The 26,729-nt window shown below is 43.8% G+C and overlaps 1 protein-coding gene across 4 annotated transcripts in view; it reads right to left on the reverse strand.

Moving 5' to 3' along the window:
- The window catches only part of NOL4 (nucleolar protein 4), a 252,054-nt gene extending 225,673 nt beyond the window's left edge, over positions 1-26,381 (reverse strand). For 2 of the 4 annotated variants that reach the window (XM_038766647.1, XM_038766648.1), the window contains exon 1: positions 25,713-25,973. In XM_038766647.1, the coding sequence (XP_038622575.1) occupies positions 25,713-25,973 (261 nt within the window). Of the gene's footprint in view, positions 1-24,765; positions 24,975-25,712 lie in introns of those variants that run through there. The other 2 variants (XM_038766654.1, XM_038766649.1) reach the window with 2 other exon arrangements.
- Between the last annotated feature and the right edge of the window lie 348 nt (positions 26,382-26,729).

Consider the following 26,729-nt stretch of genomic DNA (forward strand, 5'->3'; position numbering starts at 1 on the left):
TGGCTGAGGGGAGCGGGGAGGGCCGCCCGCTGGTTGCCCAAACCAGGCTTGCGGTAGCCGCATTTGGCCATTCATCTGAAAAACGTGAGCGTTTTGACAGATGGAAGCCGCACTGTGGAGAGGCAGTTTAGGGAAACAAATCCAATCCTTCAATGGTGCTGGTTTGGCCCCCCGGGAAAGGCCTCGGGGCCCTTCTCTTCCTGCCATGATCCCACCGACTTTCCACAGGGGCATTTATCAACCCTCAAATAATAATAATAATGATGGCATTTGTTAGGCGCTTACCAATCAATCGTATTTATTGAGCACTTGCATTTGCTAGGCGCTTACCAATCAATTGATCGTATTTATTGAGCGCTTACTGTGTGCAGAGCGCTTGGGAAGTCCAAGTTGGCAACACAGAGAGACAGTCCCTACCCAACACACTCAGTCTAAAAGGGGGAGACAGAGAACAAAACCATACTAACAAAATAAAATAGAATAGATATGTACAAGTAAAATAGAGTAATAAATATGTACAGACATATATACATATATACAGGTGCTGTGGGGAAGGGAAGGAGCTAAGATAAGGTAAGGTAATAATAATAATAATGATGGCTTTTGCTAGGCGCTTACTATGTGCAAATCACTGTTATAAGCGCTGGGGAGGATACAGGGTGATCAGGTTGTCCCACGTGGGGCTCACAGTCTTCATCCCCATTTTACAGATGAGGTAACAGGCACAGAGAAGCTAAGTGACTTGCCCAAGGTCACACAGCTGACAGTTGGCAGAGCTGGAATTTGAACCCCATGACCTCTGACTCCTCTTTCCTCTTTTCAGCGCTGAGAACAGCACATCGTAAGAGAAGCAGCGTGGCTCAATGGAAAGAGCACGGGCTTTGGAGTCAGTGGTCATGGGTTCAAATCTTGGCTCCGCCAATTGCCAGCTGTGTGACCTTGGGCAAGTCACTTAACTTCTCTGTGCCTCAGTTACCTCATCTGTAAAATGGGGATTGACTGTGACCCCCCCCGTGGCGCAACCTGATCACCTTGTATCCCCCCAGCGCTTAGAACAGTGCTTTGCACATAGTAAGCGCTTAATATGCACCGTTATTATTATTATTATTAATAATAAATGCCATTATTATTATTATTTCCACCGAGCCACGCTGCTTCTACCTCAAAGCTTGCCGGCCCTTAGAACCGGGCTTAAATGATTTTCCTGCCTATTTTTAAGAGTTTCGCCAGGCCCAAATTTGTTTCTTTGGAAGGATGGCTCTTCGGCCAACCTTAGAAGGTTTGATTACGGACACTAAGGATTTTAGAGCATTGGTATACCTCTATACCAGTGCTTGTATTTTTCACAGGCAAATGTGATGATTATGAATACAGGGAAGTGTTGAATTTAAACGTCCCGGAAATTCAAAAGTTTCTTGCAACTATGATTCATTTGATCAGTAGGGAAATCCCTAGTTGATTGCAATTGCCTCACTTTATATACAAGCTGGTATTGTTTGATATCTTATCACAGGTGACAACAATCCTACAAAACATACAACTGGAGGGATAGAGTGGGTGTTTGATGGTTTTTACACCAGACAAAAACCTGTCTGCCCTGACATTCCAGCAGAGTGATACAGGTAAATAGTAAATCCCTTACCACCCCAGCCTCCTCCTCACCTGAGCTGAGACCAACTAATCAACAATAAATGGATCTTGGGAGCCCTTATCTACAGTGTGTGTCAGATTTTTCAAGGCATGGAAAAAAAACCCTAAGCAAAAAGCTGTTGAACTGGGGAGACGGCTTAATTTAGAAATGGACGATGCACGTGTTGTGCCTTAAGTACGTCGCATGCAGGGGAATCCTTGGCTAAAGAGGGCTTCATTTAACTTTGAAAATCCAATGCATCCCTACAAGACACCAAAACAGAGGAAGTAATTTGGGTTTCTACACCAGCCGCCAAGATTTGGGGATTCAAAATATCTTATACCCATTTTCAAGAGAACGGATGAATTTATAAAAATGAGAGCCACAATGGAGAGAGTTCAACGATGCTCAGAAGACTGCTGTTCAGCCTAAATGGGACAAATTCTTCACTAAACTGAAAAGCTACCTATCACAGTCAGCAGCATACAATGCTTCTTCTGCAACCCTCTGCAAAGGCTCATAGCCCTATTACAACTCATTTGGTCATTGATCTGACGTGACATATTGAATTACTTTAAGATTAATCAATAATCTAGTGATGCCTAAGATTACAGTATATAGCACATGCAGGCCTTTCACATTTTCCAGAGGTTCTGGAACTGATCTTAATTTGACCTAAGTGTAAGAAACCAGGCATGCTTGTTACAGCCACATTTTATGGCACAATGCCCATCTATTCCTTGGGCTAAAGTACATTGTGATCACGGCTTTGACACTGAGATCCACCCATCCATATATAATATGTATTTAGCTACATGTAACTCTAGACTGCAAGCTCTTGGTGGGCAGGGAACGTGTCTCCCAATTCTGTTGTACTATAGTCTCCCAAGCGCTTAATACAGTGCTCTGCACACAGTAAGCACTCAAACGCCATTGATTGAAGTTTATACACGCAAACTCTGCTGGGTCACCCCCTGCGAGCATTTTAACTGGTCCTCACAAATGGTGGTGATTAGCTGGGATTTGGGGTAGGGGGGAAGAATATAACAAATACTTCCATACTTTAAAGTGGCCCTCCTTTCCCACCCTATCAACCGCTTCTTTTCCCTAAAGGAACTGGGTAACAATGACAATGGTCTTGAGGAAGCCAGTTTCTATTCCCTAACCGGTGGCTCACCCAGGCTGCAGCTGCCTCTGCTTCAGCCTAGCCTTTCATCTCCATCAGTCTTTATTGCCAGCCTGTGTGCATACAAAAACAGGAGCAAATCCCACAGGGGACCAAGCCAAGAAGCTTCTAGAGCCACATCACAGAGTGGAGCAGCAGAGATAAGTTTTTGGCTCCCACAGTATCCCTCCCTCTCCCCAACTCCCTTGCCGCACTCCCAGAAAAACAATACCCAAAAAACCAGTCAAAATTAAAAACAAACCTGTAAGTGCAATATTATTCAATTATTTTTGCCATTTGGCTTCCAAATTCTCAAGCTTTATCTCACAGGTTCCCCCCTCCATTTAATTATATAATTTCTCAGAACATTTAAAGGAAAAGTAACAAATGGTCTTAGATCTGATCCTGTTTGCTGTGATTTTTACAGTCTGTGCGACTAGACATTTCCCTAATGTCCCCTTCAGAAAACTGCCCTGTTCCAAGGTGCCATGGTCTTATAAATTAGGTTAATAAGATTTCATCCTCCTACGGCCCTCCTGATTGGCAGCCGCTGCCCAGGGATGTTGGCAGTTCTTACTGCTATACTCACCCCATTGCCAGGAGACTGCCATAGAAATAATAAGGAACAGGGCCAGAGCTCTGCAGGGAGCTACAGGGTGAGGGGGAGGAAATCTGAGCTTTTTGCAACCTGGTGTTCAACCTGCAAATCAGGCAGAAATCCTGATGTCAAGGTTTGCTCAGTGGAACATGTAGTATATGGCTCCAAAACCATTCAATCTGTTTTTTCACCACACTCTCTCCTAACTTTAAGAATTTGCCTTCTGAAAGGTTTTCATTAAAATAAATTTTCTGTTAAAAAAATACTTTCAAATAAGCATGACTAACCCCAACTCAGACTTGGCCAGTATATTTCAGAATGTAAAAATCACAGTACACGAAGGGTAGAACTAATGTGACATGCTTGATTTTAAATATTTCTTGTGAAAAACAAATGCCAAGTGTGCAACAATCTGCACTTTTAAAGTTACTCTATTACCTTTTAGATTTTTTTTTAAAAAACTACTTTTTCGATTAATTGGTAGTACTTGATGCCTGTGGGCAGAGCACTGTACTAGCAGCTTGGTAAAGTACCACAGAATTAGTATGCAGAGAGAGGCGAGAGAAAGAGAGAAGTATGTAGAAAAGAAGCAGCGTGGCTCAGTGGAAAGACCACGGGCTTGGAAGTCAGAGGACATGAATTTTAATCCCGGCTCCGCCACATGTCTGCTGTGTGACCTTGGGCAAGTCACTTAACTTCTCTGAGCCTCAGTTACCTCATCTGTAAAATGGGGATTACGACTGTGAGCCCCACGTGGGACAACTTGATCATCTTGTATCTGCCCCCGCCCCCCCCACCCCCGCGCTTAGAACAGTGCTCTGCACACAGTAAGCGCTTAACAAATGCCACCTTTTTTTATGCAAGCTCCCGACCTCAAAAATCTTACAATCTAGTGCTCTGCCTTTAAAAGCCCCAGTGCCCCCCAAATTGCAAAATGTCATAAATTAAAATAGCCTTGCAAAATCTCTACTTGGAAAAGGGTCTACTAACCCATATACGTTTTCACCAATTCTTGGAAGAAGACTTTGAAACCCATTAAAGTACCCCTACACATGAAGACAATGATGATAAAGGATTCTCACATTAGGGATGATGGGTGAGATTTCAGGAGAACCAGCTTGGAATAACTGATCACAATATTTACTAGTGGCTTGCATGGTACCCCTCGCACTCTCTTTTACCCCCGTGAGTCAAATTCCACCTTTTTTCCCCATAAATGGTATTAGTTAAGTACTTACTGTGTGCCGAGCACTGTATACTAAGCCTTGGGTTATATACAAGATAATGAGGTTGGACAAGTCCCCATCCCACATGGGGCTCACAGTCTCAATCCCCATTTTACAGATAAGGTAACTGAGGCACAAAGAAGTTAAGTGAGTTGCCCAAAGTCACACAGCAGACAAGTGGTGGAGCGGGGATTAGAACCTATGTCCTTTGACTCCTAGGGCCATGCTCTAACCACTAGACCATGCTGCTTTTCATGGAGTGGTGCATGAAGTACCATGAGCAAATAAGCAGGTAGCGGGGCGGCAAAAAGCAGAGGGCATAAGTGGTCTTATCCACATTAGTCAGCTGCAGGTCTCCTGATTTGCCTGAAAATGCTCTTTCCACTGAGCCAAGAGTAGGGTTTACCCCTACATATACACCTAAGGGGTGTCATCATCGCATCACCCCTTTTCATATAAACATTAGCAACTACTGTCAAATACAACTCCCACAAGAAATCACAATGAGAAAAAAAAGTTAACAATTGTTTTCTGTCCACCACCAGGCTCATTTTTCACTCTTGAAAAGTGAAATGTGCATAAATAAAAGATTACAAGGAAACATCAAAAAATAGCCAACTTGTCTTTCTACCACAGACCAATTAAAACTTCTGTAAGTCCCTGCACCTAATGATGAAAGTCAGTAAATGCATCCTGGCAGGGTAGGAATTTTTAAAAAGGAGCCAGCCATGGAAAAACAATTACTTATACAGACTTAAAAATGCAGATTTTAGAAACAGCAGCTAGATTCTATGAAGGCAATAATTACTATAGATTCTAGAGCACTCCTGCAATTCATTCATTCAGTCGTATTTATTGAGTGCTTACTGCATGCAGAGCACTGTAATAAACACTTGGGAAGTACAAGTCGGTAACATTTAGAGACGGTCCCTACCCAACAGCGGGCTCACAGTCTAGAAGGGGGAGACAGACAAAACAAAACATGTAGACAGGTGTCAAAATCATCAGAACAAATAGAATTAAAGAAGAGAGCTAGCTTGGCGGATGTGTGGAGGGAGGGCATTCCAGGCCAGGGGAAGGACGTGGGCCGGGGGTCGACGGCGGGACAGGCAAGAACGAAGTGAGGAGGTGAGCAGCAGAGGAGCGAAAGGTGCGGGCTGGGCTGTAGAAGGAGAGAAGGAAGGTGAGGTAGGAGGGGGAGAGGTAATGGAGAGCCTTGAAGCCAAGAGTGAGGAGCTTTTGCCTGATTCGTAGGTTGACAGGCAGCCACTGGAGATTTTTGAGGAGGGGAGTACCATGCCCAGAGCGTTTCTGCACAAAGATAAGCCGGGCAGCGGAATGCAATGTGCTGATCCTAAATTTCACACATGAATAAAATACTGAACTCCGAACCGTGAGCCCCAAGTAGGACAACCATGTATCTATCCCAGTGCTTAGAACAGTACTTGGCACATAAAAAGTGCTTAACAAATACCAACATTATTATTATTATTAAATTGTTTGGGCTTCTAACCGAGGTTTCTTTCAAATGAGACTACACAGAGTGCAGGACTCCAACTAAGAACTATCTACAAGAGAATACTAACTGGCAAAGCCCATTTCTTAAGTCTTCAATCTCCATCTTAAAAGCTAATGAAGAGAGGGAATCCATGAAACAATTACCAACTGAGACTCCAGGAGCTGCTGCACCAACAGAAACATCCAACAGTCACCTTAGGTATTCACGTATTAAAACCCATTTATGTATATAAGCATATTCAATTATTTACTCATTCTACTTGTTACACTCTAGGTCTTCTTCCTGTTCTTAATGTTTGCAAATAATTTATGTTTCCTGTCTCCCCCCCCTTATACTGTAAACTCAATGAAGACAGGAAATGTGTGTTTTGCTTCTGGTGTACATTTCCAAGTGCTTACAACAGTGCTGTGCACTCAGTAAACACCACTGGATGATTGGATCAATCTATCAGTGGAATGTATTGAGCACTTTGTTTTTTGAGGGGTTTTGGGTATTTGTTAAGCACTGACTAGATGCCAGGCAATGTAGTATGCGATGGGGCAAATGCCAGCTAATCAGATTGGACACAGTCCGTGTCCCATGGGTGGGGTCCATACTCTTAATTTCCATCTTACAGATGAGGTAACAGGCACAGAGAAGTAAAGTGACTTGCCCAAGGTCACATAACAGATAAGCGGTGGAGCTGGGATTAGAACTCGGGGACTCTGACTCCGTGGTATTTCATGCTTAATATGTGCCGAGCATTGTAATAAGTACTTGGGCAAGTATAGTACAATAGATTTTATAGACGTCATCTTTGCCATCTAGGAGCTTACAAATCTATTTTTGTTGAGTTTTACTTTGTTCCCATTGTGTTTGAACTATATAGTGTTAATGCGTGTATGTCCACATCCACTCTGAGATCCTGGAGCTGTCCACTTGCCTTTCCTATTATCTCTACCCCAGTGCTTAGTAGAATTCTTCGTGCATTGTAAGTATGGAATAAATATCAGCAATAATGATAATGAGAATAGTAACAGAAGAAAGGAAAAGATTTAAATCCTAATCCCCCTTGTTTCTCTTAAGCCACCTATGGCTCTTTGAATGTATTGTGGCTTCCCGCCCACCACCTGAGGGCTTCCTACAGGTATTCGTAATAATAATGGTTTTATTAAGCAGTTACTATGTGTCATCATCATCATCATCAATCGTATTTATTGAGCGCTTACTGTGTGCAGAGCACTGTACTAAGCGCTTGGGAAGTACAAGTTGGCAACATATAGAGACAGTCCCTACCCAACAGTGGGCTCACAGTCTAAAAGGGGGAGACAGAGAACAAAACCACACATATTAACAAAATAAAATAGAATAGATATGTACAAGTAAAATAGAGTAATAAATATGTACAAACATATATACATATATATGTGGGGAAGGGAAGGAGGTAAGATGGGGGATGGAGAGGGGGACGAGGGGAAGAGGAAGGAAGGGAAGGAAGGAAGAGACGTGGGCTGGAACAGTGTCAAACACTGTTCTAAATGCTGGGAAAGATACAGGATGATAGGGTCAGACAGTTCCTCATCCCACATAGGACTCGCAATCTACATAGGAGGGGGAACAGGTATTGAATCCCCACTTTACAGATGAGGTAACTGAGGACCAGAGAAGTTAAGCAACTTGCCCAGGGACACACAACAGGCACTTGGCAGAGCTAGGACTAAAACCCAGGTCCCATGCTCTGCTGCTCCTCTTAGCCATTCGAAGCCATCCCCCCAGATCAGGATGCTCAATGAACCTACTCCTCTTCTAACAATTACTTTGCCACCTCTAGGAATTCTAGCCACCAAAGGTCAATGAGTTCAATCTGCAGCCGGAAAAGAAGAGAAGCAGTGTAGCCTAGAGGACAGCTCAGAGGACTGAGAGTAGGGGAACTTGCTGGCTCCAAGACGTCCCTGCTGGGAGACCCTGGGAAAGTCACTTAACCTCCCTGTGCCCAGGTTTCATCATCTTATAAAATGGGGATGAAACAAATATTTGCTTATATATATGTATATATGTTTGTACATATTTATTACTCTATTTTACTTGTACATATCTATTCTATCTATTTTATTTTGTTAGTATGTTCGGTTTTGTTCTCTGTCTCCCCCTTTTAGACTGTGAGCCCACTGTTGGGTAGGGACTGTTTCTATATGTTGCCAACTTGTGCTTCCCAAGCGCTTAGTACAGTGCTCTGCACACAGTAAGTGCTCAATAAATACAATTGATTGATTGATTTGCCCTCTCTGCCTCAGACTAGGAGGCCCATGTAGGGCAAGGACTGTTTATGATTTGATTATCCTGTATCTTTGCCACTGCTTAGTACAGTGCTTGGCTCACAGGAATAATAATGATGGCATCTATTAAGCACTTACTCTGGGTCAAGCAGTGTTCTACTGTGTCTGCTGGAGTAGACACAACCTAATTAGGTTGTACACAGTCCCTTGTCCCACATGGAGCTCACAATCAATCCCCATTTTACAGATGAGGTAACTGAGGCCCAGAGAAGTGACTTGCCCAAGGTCACCCAGCAGGCAAGTGGCGGAGTCTGGATTAGAACCTATGACCAGCCCCATGCTCTATCCACTACACCATGCTGCTTCTTAGGAAGCACCTAAGAACCAAAATTATTATTACATTAACATGTCTGGAGAGAAGCTGTGCAAGAGCCTTATTCTACTACTGTTTCCCTTTTCTACTATCGCTAATATTTTGGGACAGAAGTCCGCAGGTGAACCTATACAGCTTTCAGGGTCAGCACAACTAGTCATTCGTGTTCTGCCTTACTACAGATCCAGAAAGTGTTAACAATATCCAACACCACCGCTGAAACAGTGCCACAGAACTCTGGATAATACTTTCTAAATTACAGAGAAGAGATTTTTTTTTATCTCCTATTTACAGTGAAAATGGGATCATATGTCATTCACTATTTCTTAAACTGAGTCATTCTAGAGTCAGATTTCTTGATCAGGAACAATTAAGATTCTAAGAAACTGAAATCAAAATATTTATTTCCATTCTTCATATGCAAAGTTAATATATTTTCTATATTTCCAGATGGCTGTGGGTGGGTGGAACCCAAAAGACTCAAGTTAAATGCAAATCTACAGAAGCCTGATTTAGAGGCCTGCTTATAGGTTTCCTCTTGTCAATTGCTTTGACTGCATCTGCTATCCCACCCAAATTGTTTGCCTCCTAAGCAAAGATTTTAAAAGTGTAAGTGCAGCCAGGACAGTGGATCAGTTCATTAATGTTACATGACTGCTCTGGTTCTATCGTACAGAGATGATGTAAATCTGAATCTAGGGATCCACATTTGGTCTGCAAAATTTAGAGTTCAGCTCACATGTCAACCTAGAAATACAGAAAATGGAAGAAAAGAAGACAATCTTGGGTTTGGCTACTGTCAGTTCAGGATACTCTACTGCACAAAGTGAAGAATGGATGAGGGTAATGGACGTACATACGTGCAACATGTATGTTTTCGAGTGTGAGAAGTGAGCAAAAGGCAAAGGGAAAAGAGAGAAGGGCAAAGAGGAGAGTGAAAGCAGCAATCCACTTCCCCTGCCACTGCTCCTAGCAGCAATCCACTTCCCCTGACACTGCTCCTACCAGGTAGCCCCAGTGGAAACACAGTCCAAGCCTGCACGTACCCAGGCTGTGGTATGACTGTTCCAAGGCCAGAACTGGCCTAACCTTTTTTTTTTTAATGCTATTTGCTAAGCACTTACTATGTGCCACGCACTGTACTAAGCACTGAGGTGGATGCAAGTTAATCAGGTTGGATGCAGTCCATGTCCAACAATATCAATCCCCGTTTTACAGATGAGGTAACTGAGGCACAGAGAAGTTAAGTGATTGTCCCAAGGTCACACCGCAGACAAGTGGCAGAGCCAAGATTAGAATCCAGGTCCTTCTGACTCCTAAGCCTGTGTTCTTATCAACTAGGCCATGCTGTTTCTCTCTCTACTGAGGTCACCAAGTTGACGTCAGTAGCTGCAGCTTCCGATCTCTTGGCTGTGGGTGCAGAGTTTGCTCAGCCCAGAGCCCTTTACTCACCAAACTCTTTGAGATCTTTCCCAGTGGCCCGGGTGAGCACACACCACAGGCAACCACTGCCTTTCCGTACTTTTTTGGAAGACAGATAATTCCAAAAATCCTAAAGAGGCCACACAAACCCCAAAGCTTTAGGACTATCCCATCTAAATCAGGGCATCTTGTCATCTTATCCTGGACCCTAATAACTCTGGGCAGTCAGATTCTCTTCCATCTTCCCCTCCTCTTAAGACTCTCTGACATGCTGCCTTCCTAATCAGCCCATAGATTCATTGCTAGTGTAATCATTTGTCCTGTTTTATTATCTAGCCACCACGTTTGCAGCTGCCCTGTTCCCTGTTTGGTACAGATCTGGTACCAAAATCTTTCATGTCCGATATATGTACTTTCAGCAACCAGCCTCATTCCATTGCTGACAGCTCCTTCTGCAAGGTCCCATGACTTGGCCATGGCATCCCAGGGCAAATGAACCTGGGAGTGGAGTGCAATGACCCTGGAGCTATTTGGGGGTTGGGGGAAGGGCTCCCCAAAGAATCTAGTTTCAGGTCAATTCTGGCCAAACTGGACAGGATTCACAAGATGGCACCTTTATGCTGTCACCACGTCAAGCAGCATGCTAGCATAGTATGTGATGTCAATGGTATTTAAATGGCCAGGATTTTTCACTGGCCACTCCATTCACCACTGACCTTCCTTGAGCCCTGATTCTGAGGTGCTCCACACCACAGCATTTCTGGCTAGCCAAAGATCCTACGAACTCCTGCTCACCAGCTCTAAGCCCTCTCCTCCTCACATATTCAGGACTCTGTTGGGTAGGGACTGTCTCTGTATGTTGCCAACTTGTACTTCCCAAGTGCTTAGTACAGTGCTCTGCACACAGTAAGCCCTCAATAAATACGATTGACTGATTGACTCTGGCTTTCCCATTTTTTATGGTATTTGTTAAGTGCTTACTATGTTCCAGGCATTTTTGTTTGTTTAATGGTATTTGTTAAGTGCATACCATATGTCAAACACCGTTCTAAACATTGAGGTAGTCCATGTCCCGCATGGGGCTCAGTCTTAATCCCCACTTTATAGATGAGGTAAGTGAAGCACAGAGAAGTTAAGTGACTTGCCCAATCTCACACAGTAGACAAGTGGCGGAGCGGGGATTAGAACCCACACCCTTCGACTCCTAGGGCTGTGCTCTTCTACTGCAATGGTTCTCTTGCCCCCACATGGTTGCCTGGACCTGATTTTTCAATGGATTTGGGGTTTGCTGACCTCCCTGGCCCAACTTCCCACCCCTCACAGCCCACATCTCTGTACCAGTCCTAGGCCCTTGACCTTGCCCAGCCAGGACTTCTCCTCCTCTGCCTCCTCCTCCAGGATCCTCTCTGCTTCCTGCCCCTTTCCTTCTCTATTGCAGTTGCAAGAAGTTGTAAGCAACGTTTACAGTCATGTAAAAAGTAATAGGAATGCTGTGTGACTAAGATATAACAGGCCCTTGAACTGACCTAACGGAAGGATCACATTCAAACTGGTAGTAGTAGTAATAGCATTCATTCATTAAGTGGGTATCTGACTTCAAAATGTAAGCAGCGACTCATAAGCAATAAGTGACATAGCTGTCAAAAGATTGGAACAGCAGTAGCCGACCAATGTGGCCTGAATCAATCAGAAACAATGGCATAGGGCAGGGCTACAAATATCAGCCCACCATTTGAAAAGCAGTCGCAGCCACAAATTCTAGTTTTATGTGTATCCAAGTGCGAAGGGGTTACTGGCCAGTGCTTGCTCATGCTGTGTAATCACACAGTCAATAATATATGCTTACAACTTTCATCATCATACTCCACGGATTTTTTTTCCCCTGCTTTTAGTCCTCACTTTGGTAATTGTAAAATAGTATTTCAGCACCTGCAACCATTCAAAGTGTCAATACAGCAGCAATGAAAATGAACGGTTGATGAGAAAACAAAATGTGTTACTTGTGTTCAGAGAAGGAGAAACACTAGTCTGAAAACTTCCTTTCTGAATCACTGACAATGACATTCTATAGATTGGCCCACACAGACATATTGCTTTGTTAATTCCCTAAAATGCCCTGCCCTCTTCTAATCGCTTATATATATATATATATATATATATATATATATATATATATATATATATATACCAGCAATATCAGAATAGATTGACAGCCCAAAAATCACGGTCGCCCATCTCCCATAGTGGCCTTATCTCATTCAAGGGCAACTCCCCTGTTGCACCTGGTCAATTATGTAGTTTTCCACTGTGGGGGGGAAATTTCTTTCTGATCCAAATTAATGGTCAGTTGATGCCATGAAAAGTGAGAACCAATAATACTAGGTTGGGAAGATGATGATTTAATTCAGAATATCAGTGATAGCCAGAGGTACATTAGTGCCTTGAGCTTTTTTAATTGCTCCCATCCAAGTGGCTGGCAGAAGACCTCGACTTTGGGGAGGCCCTATGAAAATGGCACCTCAAACTAGCCTCCAGTTGGCCCATAGCTTGGGCTACTCCTGACTTTGCAGTCAAATTGACCTCCATGTCATACTAACCATAACTAGGGGAAAGCATTTTGTTTCTGGGTATGAAAATTTTCTTCCCCAGATTATTAGCTCCTCAAAGGCAGGGATCATGCCTAGAAACTTTATTGTACTCTAAGTGCTCAGTAATTATGTTTGACACAGAGCACATCCTCAATAAATACTACTGACTGAGGAATCTACCTCTTACACTCTCCACTGCAACTTCACAGAAATGTGACCAAATTCAATATTAAAACATCTTTTCATTACCCAATTTTGTTAGCTCTTTTTGGACTGACACATCAACAGTGTTAGTAGTGAATGCAGAAAACTTTTCTAGGTATTTTTAAGCAAAGTTCTACAGAACCACCACATGGAAGCTTACAACTGAATGAAGAAGGGAGGCAGGAAAATTGTATATATAACTGGAGTAGAAAAATATAGTTGGTAAAACAAAAGCCAGCCATAAGTGAATGCCATATTTACTTGCATAACTGCCCTACACAGATTTTTGTGGAGGAAATAAAAAGATTATACTGTGTACCACACAATTGTAAACAGTAATGGTCATATATGCTGGGGGAGAGGAGGAGCAGCAGAAGGGTGAGGAAAGGACAACAAAGCAGGTGGGGATTGCTAATTCACATGTGTCTATTGTATGCAGCACTGTTGGAGAGTGCAACAGAAGAAAGATCAGTCTCCAGGGCCTTTTACCTCCCTCTTCCTTCTCTTTTTTTTCTTTTTCTCACTCACCTTTTTGCTAGATGTATTTCTAATATGATCTGCATTATGGTATTTCAACAAGAATGGGGCTAACAAAACTTATGCAAAACAAAAGGCAATTATGATAGTAAATACAGTCAATAGAATATGTAGAATATTCGCCCTTTATTCACCTTCCCTCAACCCCACAGCTCAAATACATATCCATAATTAGGTATCTGTAATTTATTTTTTTATCAATGTCTGTCCCCCTCTAGACTGTAGGCTCACTGTGGCAGGAAATGGGCCTACCGATTCTGTTATAGTGCACTCTCCCAAGTACTTAGCACAGTACTCTGCACAAGTAAGCGCTCAGTAAATATTCTTGATAAATTGATAGAAAGGCATACATTTGGATGATAAGGATCTATGACAGAGGAAATGATATGGCCACAGATGGCTGGAGAATTTCCCTGGAGGGAGGTGACATTTTAACAAAGCTTTTAGCCTAGTGGAAAGAGTATGGCATTAGGAGTTCAGAGCAGCGTTCTAGTTGCAGCTCTGTCACTAACCTGCTGTGTGACCTCAGAAAAGTCACTTTACCTCTATACACCTCAATATCCTCACATGTAAAATGGATTTTGTTAACAGATCAATGATGTTTGTTCAGTGCTCACTATGAGCAGAGTATTAAGTGCTTACGTGAATACAATACAGTTGGGAGACACTCTGGCTCACAATCCAGCCCACAAGGAGCTTTCAGGAGCTTCACGAGGAGCTTGTACGTGTATATATATGTTTTGTTTTGTTCTCTGTCTCCCCCTTCTAGACTGTGAGCCCACTGTTGGGTAGGGACCATCTCTATATGTTGCCAACTTGTACTTCCCAAGTGCTTAGTACAGTGCTCTGCACACAGTAAGCACTCAATACGATTGATTGATTGATTTCAGGGTAGTGGAGGATCGAAAAACACTACCTGCCTCTCCCTACCTCACAGGGTTGCCTGAAGAGAAAATAGGATTATTGATATGAAAGCTCTAATGAAAGATTAAAGGGTTATATCAAAACAAGGTATTACTCATTAGGAAGGAGATTATTCCAGACAGGAGTAAGAGCCTGCACAATGGATAAGAAATAGAAAGGTCAAGAATGAAGTCCAGTTAGGAGGAAGTGGGAAAGGAGTAAAGAGTGAGAGCTGGTCTGTAGTTGGAGAAAAAATGTGAAGACCAAGAAATAGCTGAAGGGTGATAGCTGAAGGATAACCTTGAAGCCAGTCCTCAGGAGTTTGTATTGATGCACAGAGAAATGAGAGGACACTGGAGGTGTTTGAAGAAAGGAACAGGATTTCAGTTGGAGAGTTATTCAGCTGAGTGTAGAATAGACTGAAAAGAGAAGTTTGAGGTATGTTGTTGTTTGTACTCTCCCAAGAGCTTAGTATAGTACCCTGCACGTAGTAAGCGGTCAGTAAATACAAATGATTGCTTGATTGGTTGAGGCCAATGTGGCAATCCAGCAAGAAGTGAAAAGTGCTTGGTGGCCATAAGAGTTACCAGATCAGGGAAATATCACATAGGAATAACAAGCAGGATTTAGTAAGTCTGAATGTACGTGGGGAAAGAGAGAGGACTGAAAGAGGACACCAAGTATGTGGGCTTCAGGGGAAAGACAGAGATGGACCCTGATGGGAATATTTGGAAGAGGAATAGTTTAAAAATGAAAGATGAGATTGTTTTTGTCACACTGAATTTAAGAGGCCAGTGGACCATCAATCAGTCATTCAATCATATTTGTGCACTTAACTGTAGGCAGGGAACTGAATTAAAAGCTTGGAAGAGTACAACAGAGTTGGTAGGAAAGTTCCCTGCCCACAGGGAGCTTACAGTCCTGAGGAGTGACTGACATTAATACAAACTACAGATATGTACATAATTGCTCTGAGGCTGAGGGAGGGGTGAATAAAAGATGCAAATCCATATGCAGGGACAACACAAGAAGGGAGAGGATAAAGAGGAAATGAGGGCTTAGTAGGGGAAGGCCTCTTGGAGATGTGATTTTAATAAGGCTTTGAGGGTAGGGAGAGTAGTTGTCTATCAGATAGGAAGAGGGAGAATGCTCCAGGCCAGAGGCAGGATATGGGCAAGGGGTCAGTGGCAAGATAGATGAAATGAGGGGAAGGTGAGGAAGTTGGCATTAGGGAAGTGATTTTTGGAGGTTGAGTTGTAGTAGTCAGGGAAGTAAAATCAGAGTGTGGGGGGCAATGGGATTTAGGGCTTTAAAAGCCTGTGGGAAGGAGTCCATACGGAGTCTTCTTTAGGGAGATGTTCTGGAAATAGGAGAAATGTGAAATGGTAAAATGGGAAGTCAGGGATAGTTAGTTAGATTAGGGGGACATCTCAAAGAGATGCAGTTTGGCCTAGTGGAAAGAGCACAGGCCTGGGAGTGAGAGGACCTGAGTTCTAATCCCAGTTCTACCACTTGCCTGCCATGTGATCTTGGGCAAATCACTTAACTCCTCTATGCCTCAGTGTCCTCATCTGTAAAATGAGGATTAAATACCTGTTCTCCCTCCTATTTAGCCTGAGTTCTGAGGCAAGCACTTAGTACAGTGTTCTGCACACAGTAAGCGCTCAATAAATACTACTGAATGAATGAAAGAGGTCCAACCTATTAACTTGTGTCTACCATAGCACTGAATACGGTGCTTGCACACAACAGTCAAGCAATTACTACATCTGCAGAGAGACACACACAGAGTCAGCAAAGTCGGCTGAAAATGAGTGGGTCAGAAAAGTAGGAAAAAAACGGGAGAATGCTGTGTGGGTGAAACCAAGCTCAATGAACGTTTCTACAAGGATGTGTTCGGTGACAAAGATAGGCAGGAGATCAAGAAGAATTAAGACTGAGTGGAATACCTGAGATTTAGTGAGAAGGAGGCCTTTGGAACCCTTGGAGAGAGTGATCTCAGTGACGTGAAAAGGGTGAAAACCAGACTGCAGGAGGATCAGTAGAGTTGGAGAAGAGACTTAGACACCATTCGTATATACCCCATTCAAGGGGTTTGAACTGGAATGAAAGCTGGAACTGGGGTGATAGGTGGTGGGCCAGTGTCTTTTAGGGTGCAGGAGATTTGATCATATTTAATGTCAGAGAAGAAGGTGTCAATGGTTAAAGACATAAGGAAGGGGAGCAGAGTGGAAGTAAACATTTGACGGATGAGACTGGGTAAGTGCCATGGCACATTTCTCAAGCCCCCTCCTTTTACCTGGTCATGACTAATTTAGCTAATGATATCTCTCCATCCTAGATTCTCAGTAACAGTGAACAGTGGAAAGTAGAGTAAATGGTACTGAACATCAATCTTAAAGTTGATGCCTTCCTTCATAATGAGGATTAGCTACTTATTTCTATTTGTTTATTCTGATTTCAACAGAGTAGGTTTTAAATTCAGGACATTACCTATTAGAGGCTATTTCTGAAGGACTTTACAAAACCTTTGTGAAAAATTTAAAAAATCCATTTATGACTTCTACTTTCTAGACTTCATGACATTTTTAATGCGATAAAATAACAGCCTCATTAAACCTATGCACTTGGTTCCTACAGTCAGTCATCAAGGTTCCTTACAGTTCTCTGCTGATTTTAGCCAATGCTGAAATAAAGTTCTCTAATCAGTGAGTTCACTTCATAGCTATTCTAGAGACATGCATAATGCTGGCCACTTTCCCTCTACATCAATGTGTTACCAGTTTTTAATAATAAATTGTATATTTTTATAACAGCTATTTCACTTTCTTATTCAATAAATATTTGATTTATAGCACCAAGTCTTGGAAATTTATTGCTATTTAACTTTTTTAATTGTCACTAACTTTCACTGCTCTGGCAAGTACCTCATTTCATAACTTGTAAATATTAAGATTAAGAGTGTTGTTTCTATGTCATTCTCCATGTTGAGACCATTGGTGGAGTGACTACCTGTCTGTTCTGCAGTGCTTTGCATGTAGTAAGCGCTTAACAAATGCCATCATTATTATCCCAGTTGGAGCAATCATTTCCCTAAGGCTAGGCATACCCAACCACCACAGAAGAAAGAGATGGTAGTGAACAGTGACTAGTTTGCTTTGCCTACAGATCTGGCACCAACTGAATAATTACTAATTCTTCAGTTCACTTTTGGGTTGGGTAGAACCAGCTTGGCTGATGAAAGTGGCTGACAATCTTCCAACTTTACTTCTCCATGCTAGTTGAATGTGGAAATAACCTATGTGTGTTTCTGTGTGATTACAGGCAAAGGGAAAGTTGGGAAAAACCCACTTAGGACCAATAAATCAATTTCTACCATCTCTCTCTCTCTCTCTTACACACACACACACACACACACACACATAAATGCCCTGTTCTCATGCTGTTTGCTTGGCCCTTTGTAAAATGACATAAGCAAGTTTGACTGTTCATAGACTGAAAAATGGTTCTGATTGCCTTTCAGGAGAAAGTCAGTATGCTTTTAGCCTGCTGGCAACAAAATATTATCATCATTCACTGGTGGGCCAGGAGCAGAACTTTTTACATTTTCCTAGGAAAAAATGAACTGTGCCTCTCTCCTTCTGAATACCAGTTCTGAACACATTTCACACAATCCACTTATGCCTAGTCATTCTCTTGGCTTGCCCTCATCACCCAAATAAGCCATTACCTCACCTTGGTAGTTACAGTACACTGTTTTCTAAGGATTTGGGGGAATACAAGACACACTTCTTGCCCACAAGGTGCTTACAATCTAAGGGGAAACATACAACCTCGGGAGCGATACAAAGAACAGACATCAGATATTGGATAGGAAGGCTATGCCAAGGTGAAAAAACAGACCAATTGTTTTAGTATGCTTAAAATACCTACATGTCTCAATTCTGAGGCCAGACAAAAAATACATGAGTGCTGAGAGTGCCTGCTAGGTTGCTATGACTAAGGGTACTAGGAATTAACCAGGGAACACTTGCTGAATGGACGAGGAGGTGGAATTTTAGGGTTTTTAAAATGGGAAGAGCTGAGGTGTGGTGGATTTGAGTGAGAGGGGAGAAGAGGGTGTTCAGTCTGGGAAAATGTGAACAAAGGGGAGAAAACTAGCAAGTCAAGAGTTAGATACAGTTAGAAGGTGGGACTAGCCAACCCCACCATAATTTATTTTCCTCTAATACCAATAATGCTTAGAAGCAGGCCAGAGGAACTTGAGGTAGTAGGTAATAAGAGTATTTATTGCAGCTTCTTGTGGCCAGGGCACTGGGCTAAGTGCTGGGAAAGAATACCAGGTGGCAATTAGACAAGGTCCCTACCCCTCAGAGGGCTTAGTTATAATCAATGGCATTTATTGAGCACTTACTTTGTGCAGAGCACTGTACTATGAGCTTGGTAAAGTACAATACAATAGAGTGGATAGACGTGCCCTCTACCCAAAAGGAGCTTAGTCTATGCACTCATCCCAGCTTGATCCTGAAGCAGCCCCTCCTAAGAGGCAGAACCAGAGGGAGCCCATCCTCGGCTCCCATACCTAGAGTTTTAGAGTAGACCCTAACAGTGCTTCAGAGAGGAGAGGGAAAATGGGAGGGCTTTATCCACCAGGTCACGTTGCTTCTTAGTGGCATTAGTGACTGGAGGCTCCACCTATCCAAAGAAAAGAACTGTTGGAGGTGATGCATGTTACTCCAGTCAGGCCGGGTGCTTCGAGATAAATTAACAACCTGTTGCATCCTCAGATTTCAAGTCACTGGGAATGAAGACCAACAGGAGAAAAATACTGAGAACTCATCTTCTCTCAAACACTTTCCCCGGAGCAGATGGACTATTGCATTCTCTATCACCTAATATTTCAAGTAATCTTCAAGGATGACTTGAGGTAGAAGAATCAGCAACAATTCAGCATGAAAGACAGCTTCATTAGAGAAAATTGATCCATCAAAAACCTGGACAGTGGTGGGGGGGAGGGGGGGAATCACAACCAAAAAACCATAACCACCTGCTAAACCCAGGCGAATACTGAAGCATCTTGATCTAGGAGCGCTAGTAGCACTGAGCTGTCCTATGTTCCAGCTGGGACACCGAGGTCAGGTTGAGATGAGCAAAACCAGTCAATCACTGGTATGTACTGAGCACTTACTATGTGCAGAGCAACATACTAAGTGTTTGGGAGAATACAATAGAGTTGGTAGACACTCTCCCTGCCCACAAGGAGTTTATAATCTAGTGGATCTATGGACATTTATGACAAAATCTGTTTCTATGTAGTGATCCAATGTATCTAAAAGTAATCACAAATTTTCTAAGAAGATTTACCCTGTTCATCGTGTTTTTGGTCTCCTGATAAAATTTATATTAATGAAAATGGCCCAAAAAAGGTGTTAACTATTACAGGCCAAAGTTATTGGCAGAATCCTTTTGAACTAAGTCTCACACATGTTTGGACAGAATGATGACATAACCTCCCTTGGTTATGAGCACAAAACAATTTTAAAAACATTCTCTGCTTGGGATCAATGAGATTTGAAGTTGAATATCTAATTACTCAGATGATCTATTCAGGTAACAGTGAGAATATTCGGACGTGACCTATTCTGAAGGAATCCAGAATAGTGGTGGGGAAAGTTGTACAGAAAACACTACCAAGCCAGTCTTAAAACAGTTCATTAGCTTCAGGGTGTTAGCTTTTACAAGTCCAAGTGGATGCTCCAACCCTTCAGAACAAATGGGATCCCCATTCTCACACTAAAGGCCTTTATTAGGGGAGAGGGAAAAAAAAGAACACATCCCCAATCCATATCTAAAGTGAAAAACAACAGTATGGAGACTGTTGACCATACTTTCCTGAAATTCAATGCTTTTTAAGAATGTCAATGACACCAAATTTGAGCATAGTTAGTGTAGCTATTAAAGTAGTGCAGCCCTTCAGCAAACAAGCCTCATTAGCACTGGGAAAGGAGCTGAACCCGAGAAAGCTTCCACTCCCTGGCTTCTATGAAAGATGATGAAGATTCTCTATAGTTGCTTGATAGTAATGTTTGAGCTGTACTTGCATTTAAGGAGTTCTCCTTCACCCCCTCTTTTCTTGCATCCAGATGCCATTTCGTCCAGAACTCTTCTCTATGCATTTGCCTCCTACCTAAAACCTCATTTCTTCCTTCCATGATGTTTTTCCTCCCCTGGTGAGAATAGTCCAGCAAAGCCTGCACTCATTCTGTCCTGTTAGGGATGCAACAACAGGATCCATAAACACACACACACACACACACACACACACACACACACACCCACCCCCCCACTCCCCTACTATAACTGGGTTAAGACTGGGCTTGACACAGTTGGGGGTGGCTCTTCTCAGGATGCTTTGGTTGGGTAAGCAAGGACTGAAGCAACCACATATGGCCATGGCCTTTTGAAAGATGGCAGGAACCGTTTAAGACAGCCTTACGGGGTTTTTGCAACAGTTTTCTGTTCCCTAGAAAAATTTGGCTCAACATGGCTTCATAGCCTCCTAACTAATAACGGTTTAAAAAAGATTGCATGAACATTCATTCAAAGGATCATTCAGGGTTCAGTTCATAGGAAGACACGGTTAAGGACAATAGGCAACCAGAGCTACAGATTGCAAAAATGAATAAATCATATTTTTTAATGATGTAACTAAAGAAAACACATTTTTCTTTCTGGATGAAAGTTCATTTTATGTTCTCAATTGGGATAAATATAAGAAGAAGCAATTAAGAAAAAGGCAGCAATTTAGGCTTGGGCGTCTGTTCTTACAGATTTATGTCAAAGAGGCTAGTCCTCACATTGCTTCTAAACTCAGTTTGGTTAAGAACATTTTGGAAAAAAAATTCCGACCTTCTTCTATTCTTCGGTTTTCTTACACACTATTGCTTTTTATGCAGCATATTCATTTTTATTAACCTAAGAAAAAGTGTTGCCTTTTTGTGGCTAATACTCAAATTGAATATGTTCCAGATAGGTAAAGAAAAAACGATAGTGTCAAAATTAATATTTTCAGAAAGCAACTTCAGAAGAGCACCACCCGATTTAAATTCCAGAGAAATAAAAAAGAAAGTTTAAACCATGTTACAGGAAAATATGCTCAAAATGCTAGTACTTGTGGACATCAGCAAATAAAAGTTCACAGTCGATCATTTGGCAGGCTTGTCAACTTATTATCTCTGGAGAGGTCTACTAAGTATGATTCTATTCTTCCCAGAGTGTACCCTGATCTCAATAAGAGAGTGACAATAAAAGAGTATTCGACAGTAACAGTAGTAATGGGAAAAGTGGAAATCGGTAGTAAGTATGAGCACTTTTCGCTATCTGGTCTTGTCCCACTCTAGAACTAAAATGGCTGTTTTGCAGGATGTCTGCTGTTGCTTGGTGACCAAGAGTGCATCTCCTGGGCCACAGAGAGATCTGAATATCGGGGACCGATCTATGCCTCCAGGTCTTGAGAGGACCAGGCCAACAAACTGCATTAAATTCTATGCTTAGGCCTTAAAAGGCTCCACTTTCTTATATGTTAGCTCACTATCTGAACCATGATTACACACTAGAACAAAGATACAGAAAGTCTAGATCATATATGGAATACAAAATGTAGACCCAAATCTCTACTTGCTTCAAGTTTGTGTTGTATATCTAGTCTGTTCTACTGCAAACACCCAGTTGCTATCAGTCTTTCATTAGAATCAAGTAGTTAATTAGCCTCAGCCTGTCTTCTCCCCTTCTCTCTTTCCCTTTAAAGTAGCAGTAATGATGTCTAATTACCAGCAGCAGTGGATTACTGCACCATCAGGAACAAATTTTTCTGCTTGACAGCAAAGCTGAACAAACCTTTAAAGCCTGAAGTAGGCAAGAATAATTCTTGGCTCTACAGCTGATCAAAATAAACTGCAATTCTTCAATCACATGAATCTGGATTTACAAACTTAAGACAAGCTTGTTGGAGTTCTGCTAGCCCAAAATTGCTCACCGGTCTCCTTAAAATGAGAATGTTTCATAAATATACAATTGATGTAAAAGGATGTGTTTGGGTTTTAACCCTTGGCTGACTGTGGAAAGAGGAACCTATAACTATGAAATGTTGCTTTCATTTGAGACAGCCATAAAACAATTCATGAACAGCGATGGGATACTAGGGATATACTCGTTCGTGAGTTAAAGAGTTCAACTTTCCTACACTGGTGTAACTGCAAAGTAAATATTTTACAAATTAGATCAAGAGATTGATCTGGAGAGCCACCTTACGTCTTTCCTGTAATTTCAGAATTTTTTTACGTTTTATGAGGATTTGATTTGTAATTCATTTTAAATAAAAGTTACGATATACCATAGAATAGCTCTAACTAGTTCAACGTGAGTTCATGGGGCAATAAATAGTGGTTGGCAAAACATGAATGAATTGTAAGAACTATGTAAAACTCACCAAATTTACATTTATGTATCTATGTTCTCATAACCAGATTCAACAGGCAACCCACTGTGTTTGACTAACCTTTAAGTGAAAACACCTGACAACTTTAAAAAAAATAAAAAAGTTATGGCCAGAAATAAGAGAAACTCCTTTGCCTAACAAAGATTCTAGAAGTTATACGTGGTACTGGTAAGGAGGGGTGTGTTTTCTAAACACAGTTTATTCTTGTTTTTCTTTTTTTCCGTGGTTTCTCTCCTTGACCTATCGTGGCTCAAATGTGCAGTAATTTGGAATGCCGACAAGTCCGAATTTGCTAGCAGTAAGTTTTTCTTAAACAGATCTTTCCAGCATTGTCTCACATACTTCAACAAGTGGAAAAACAAGACAACCCATCAGTTTTCAATTCCACTGTTTGGATGGGCTCCCTTTGGGCTCAACCGAATTTTCAAGCCTCCCTATCCAAAAGATTTCACTTGCTTCAACTATCGGAAGCCCAAAGTCAATCATCCAAAGGCTATCTCCAGTCAAGGCACACGATGCTTGGACACACTGAAGTTGCAGGCAGACTAGAGCCGAACCTAGAAACCGTTAATACCGCGGGAAAACTCCACAAGTTAAATAACATTTTCAACCATTTCTCAGCCCCACCTAATTCTCAAGCTGAACACGCTTGCTCCAGAGGAGCCCTGTTTTCAACTGGGGAAAGGACAATCCACCCAAGCACAAGACAGCCGTCCAGGAGTACCTTGAAGAGGCTACATGGAAAGATTTTCAACATTTCCTCCTCCTCCAGCAGCAGCCGCATCTGCCATCATCATCATCATCATCATCAATCGTATTTACTGAGTGCTTACTATGTGCAGAGCACTGTACTAAGCGCTTGGGAAGTCCAAATTGGCAACATATAGAGACAGTCCCTACCCAACAGTGGGCTCACAGTCTAAAAGGGGGAGACAGAGAACAAAACCAAACATACTAACAAAATGAAATAAAGAGGAGAGATATGTACAAGTAAAATAGAGTAATAAATATGTACAACCATAATAAACATGTACAACCATAATACATAATCATGGAGAAGAGCTCTCGAGAAGGCTTCTTGGAGAAGAGCTCTCAATCAATCAATCGTATTTATTGAGCGCTTACTGTGTGCAGAGCACCGTACTAAGCGCTTGGGAAGTACAAGTTGGCAACATACAGAGACAGTCCCTACCCAACAGTGGGCTCACAGTCTAAAAGGGGGAGACAGAGAACAAAACCAAACATACTAACAAAATAAAATAAATAGGAGAGATTTGTACAAGTAAAATAGAGTAATAAATATGTACAACCATAATAAATATGTACAGCCATAATACATAATCATGGAGAAGAGCTCTCAATCATATTTAATGAGCGCTTACTGTGTGCAGAGCACCGTACTAAGCGCTTGGGAAGTACAAGTTGGCAACATATAGAGACAGTCCCTACCCAACGGTGGGCTCACAGTCTAAAAGGTTGTGAGGAGGGCCTTTGTACTTCCCAAGGGCTTAGTACAGTGCTCTGCACCTAGTAAGCGCTCAATAAATACGACTGATGAGAGAGAGAGAAGGAGAAAGGAGAGAAGGCTTCTCTCTTACCACCTGCAGGACCACTGCAAACAATAAGTTGCCAGGAGAAAAAGACTGTGTCCAACCGGGCTAACTTGTATTTAACCCAGAGCTCTGCAGCTGCCTGGCAGGTAGGTAGGGCTTAACAAATTCCACTTTTGTTATTATTCTCCTTCCTTAAGTCGGGTTAGAAATGGAGGGCTGCCTGGAGGCCTCCTTCGGGAGCCTCCCACCCCTAAGCCCGGGGGAGAAAGAGAGAGAGCGGCCACGGCAAACCTACTTGTCGCCCACTGTTCCCGTCTTCTCATCAAGGCCACCGCGGAGCTCCAGCTGCCCGCCCCCAGCATGGCTCTTCCACTCGGGAGGCTGGCATTTCGCTTTCCAGCTTCAGCCCCTGCCAAGCCGGGGGATGGCACCGCCTCTGCCCCGGGGCTCCGGAGCGAGGCCAGACTTGGGTGGTCCCAGGCCGAGGAGCCCCCCAAACACCATTTGGTCGCGCTCCGAGCTCGCCTCCCTTTGTTGTCCTTCTCCCTCTCGCTGCCGCTTCTCGGATTTAGAAGCGGGGGGGTGGGTGGGCCAGGAGGGAGGGAGGGAGGGGAAAAAAGGGAGGACCATATCCACCAGCACACAGTCATCACGGCTAATCCCCGCCGCACCGGCTGGGGGTTAACAATCAGACCGGAGAAACCCGAAATCAGCGCCCAGGGCCCGGCCTGACTCGGTGCCAGAGTGGAGAGGCTGTGCTCCCCTCCGGCGGCCCTAAACATTGCGAAAACGTGCGGCTCCGGGGATGTGGGACAATAGCATCCCCCCCCTTCTTCTCCCCCAAGGCCCGGCCCAGGGAGGGAGGGGTGGGATGCGGGGAAGAGGAGGGGGTGGGAGGGATAGGGAGCAGATGGAGGGGGAGATGATGGAGGGGGGAATGGGGGTGATGGGAGGAGGAGGAGGAGGGAATCTATTGGGAGGGGGCTGATAGTAGGGAGTCTGATGGGAGGGGGGTCTAATAGGAGGGGATTGATGGGAGGGGGAGAGGAGGAGGAGGAGGAGGAGAAGGGGGCATTACCGCTTGCAAAATAAAGGACCACAAAGCCCTAGCAGAAATGCAACATGGGGATGACTTGGGGGGGTGGGAGGGGGGGAAAGGAGCCAACTGGATCCCCCCCCCCGCCCCCCCGGGCCCGGCCGGCCGCAGGGCAGAAGCCCCCCGAGGCAGAGTCAGTCACTCACCGTGGTTTTGACCGGCACGTAGAGGACTTGCTTCCCTCCACCTCCACCATTGACCTCATCCGAGCCGCCGAGCTGAAACCCTTTGGATTTGACCCAGAATTTAAATTTGGCGTTATCCGTGGAGCCGGACTCGGAGCCGTTCAACAGCTGGACGATCCGGTCGTATTTCTTACGGGTCACCGTCTTGGTCTTGCCCGAGTCCCCGTAAGTCCGGAGGCACCAGTCCTGAAACTGCCGGTACATGTCCCGCTCGCTCTCCATCAGCCCCGCGCCAGGCCCCGACAACGGGACCGTCCCGCTCCGCCCAATCCACTTTGCACCTGTTCCCCCAGCGTGCCCGGGCAACGCAGCCGCCGCCGCCGCCACCGCTCCTTTTTCGGGCTATCGTCGTTGCGATTTGGGGGGGAGGGGGCGGCGAGGGAGAAGCAGCGGAGGCCGCTATCCGCCCAGGCTGGGGGGCATCTTTAATTGCACCGACTCCCGGGAGGGAGAAGACGGGACCTCGGATGCCGCTCCTCGCCCTCTCCGGGATCCGTCGCTTCAATAGCGCTTGGCCAGGACCATCCCAACGCCTCCAGCGGCTTCCCAGCCTCGGGGGCCCGCTTTCCAATCGATAAAACCCTCCCTTTTAGGGTCCCGAGGAAAGACCAGATCCCCCCCCAGGCAGGGCAGGACCCTCACGCATCCCTCTCCCCCGCTTCCATCCTGATTAGTGCAGGGAAAACCGGACCCCCCTCCCCTCCCCTCCCCTCTCCAGGCTCCCCCTCCTCCCCCGACCTAGTCTGTCCTGGACGACAGAGCCTCTCCCTAAAGCAGCCTTGGTGCAGGATCCAAACACAGGAGGACGGGTTTCTGGAAAAAGGGGGGGGAGCCCAGCCTGCTCTCCTTCCTTTGGGCGTTAAAGACGCTGGGAAGAAAGTAAGTTCTTACCTGCCATTTCTAAGCCTGTCAAGAGTGCCTTTCTACAGGACTGTTTGGGTGTCCCCCCCCCTTCCCACCTTTTTTTGAAGGCCTAGT

The sequence above is a fragment of the Tachyglossus aculeatus genome, chromosome 25, assembly GCF_015852505.1.
Source record: "Tachyglossus aculeatus isolate mTacAcu1 chromosome 25, mTacAcu1.pri, whole genome shotgun sequence".
Lineage (NCBI taxonomy): Eukaryota > Metazoa > Chordata > Mammalia > Monotremata > Tachyglossidae > Tachyglossus > Tachyglossus aculeatus.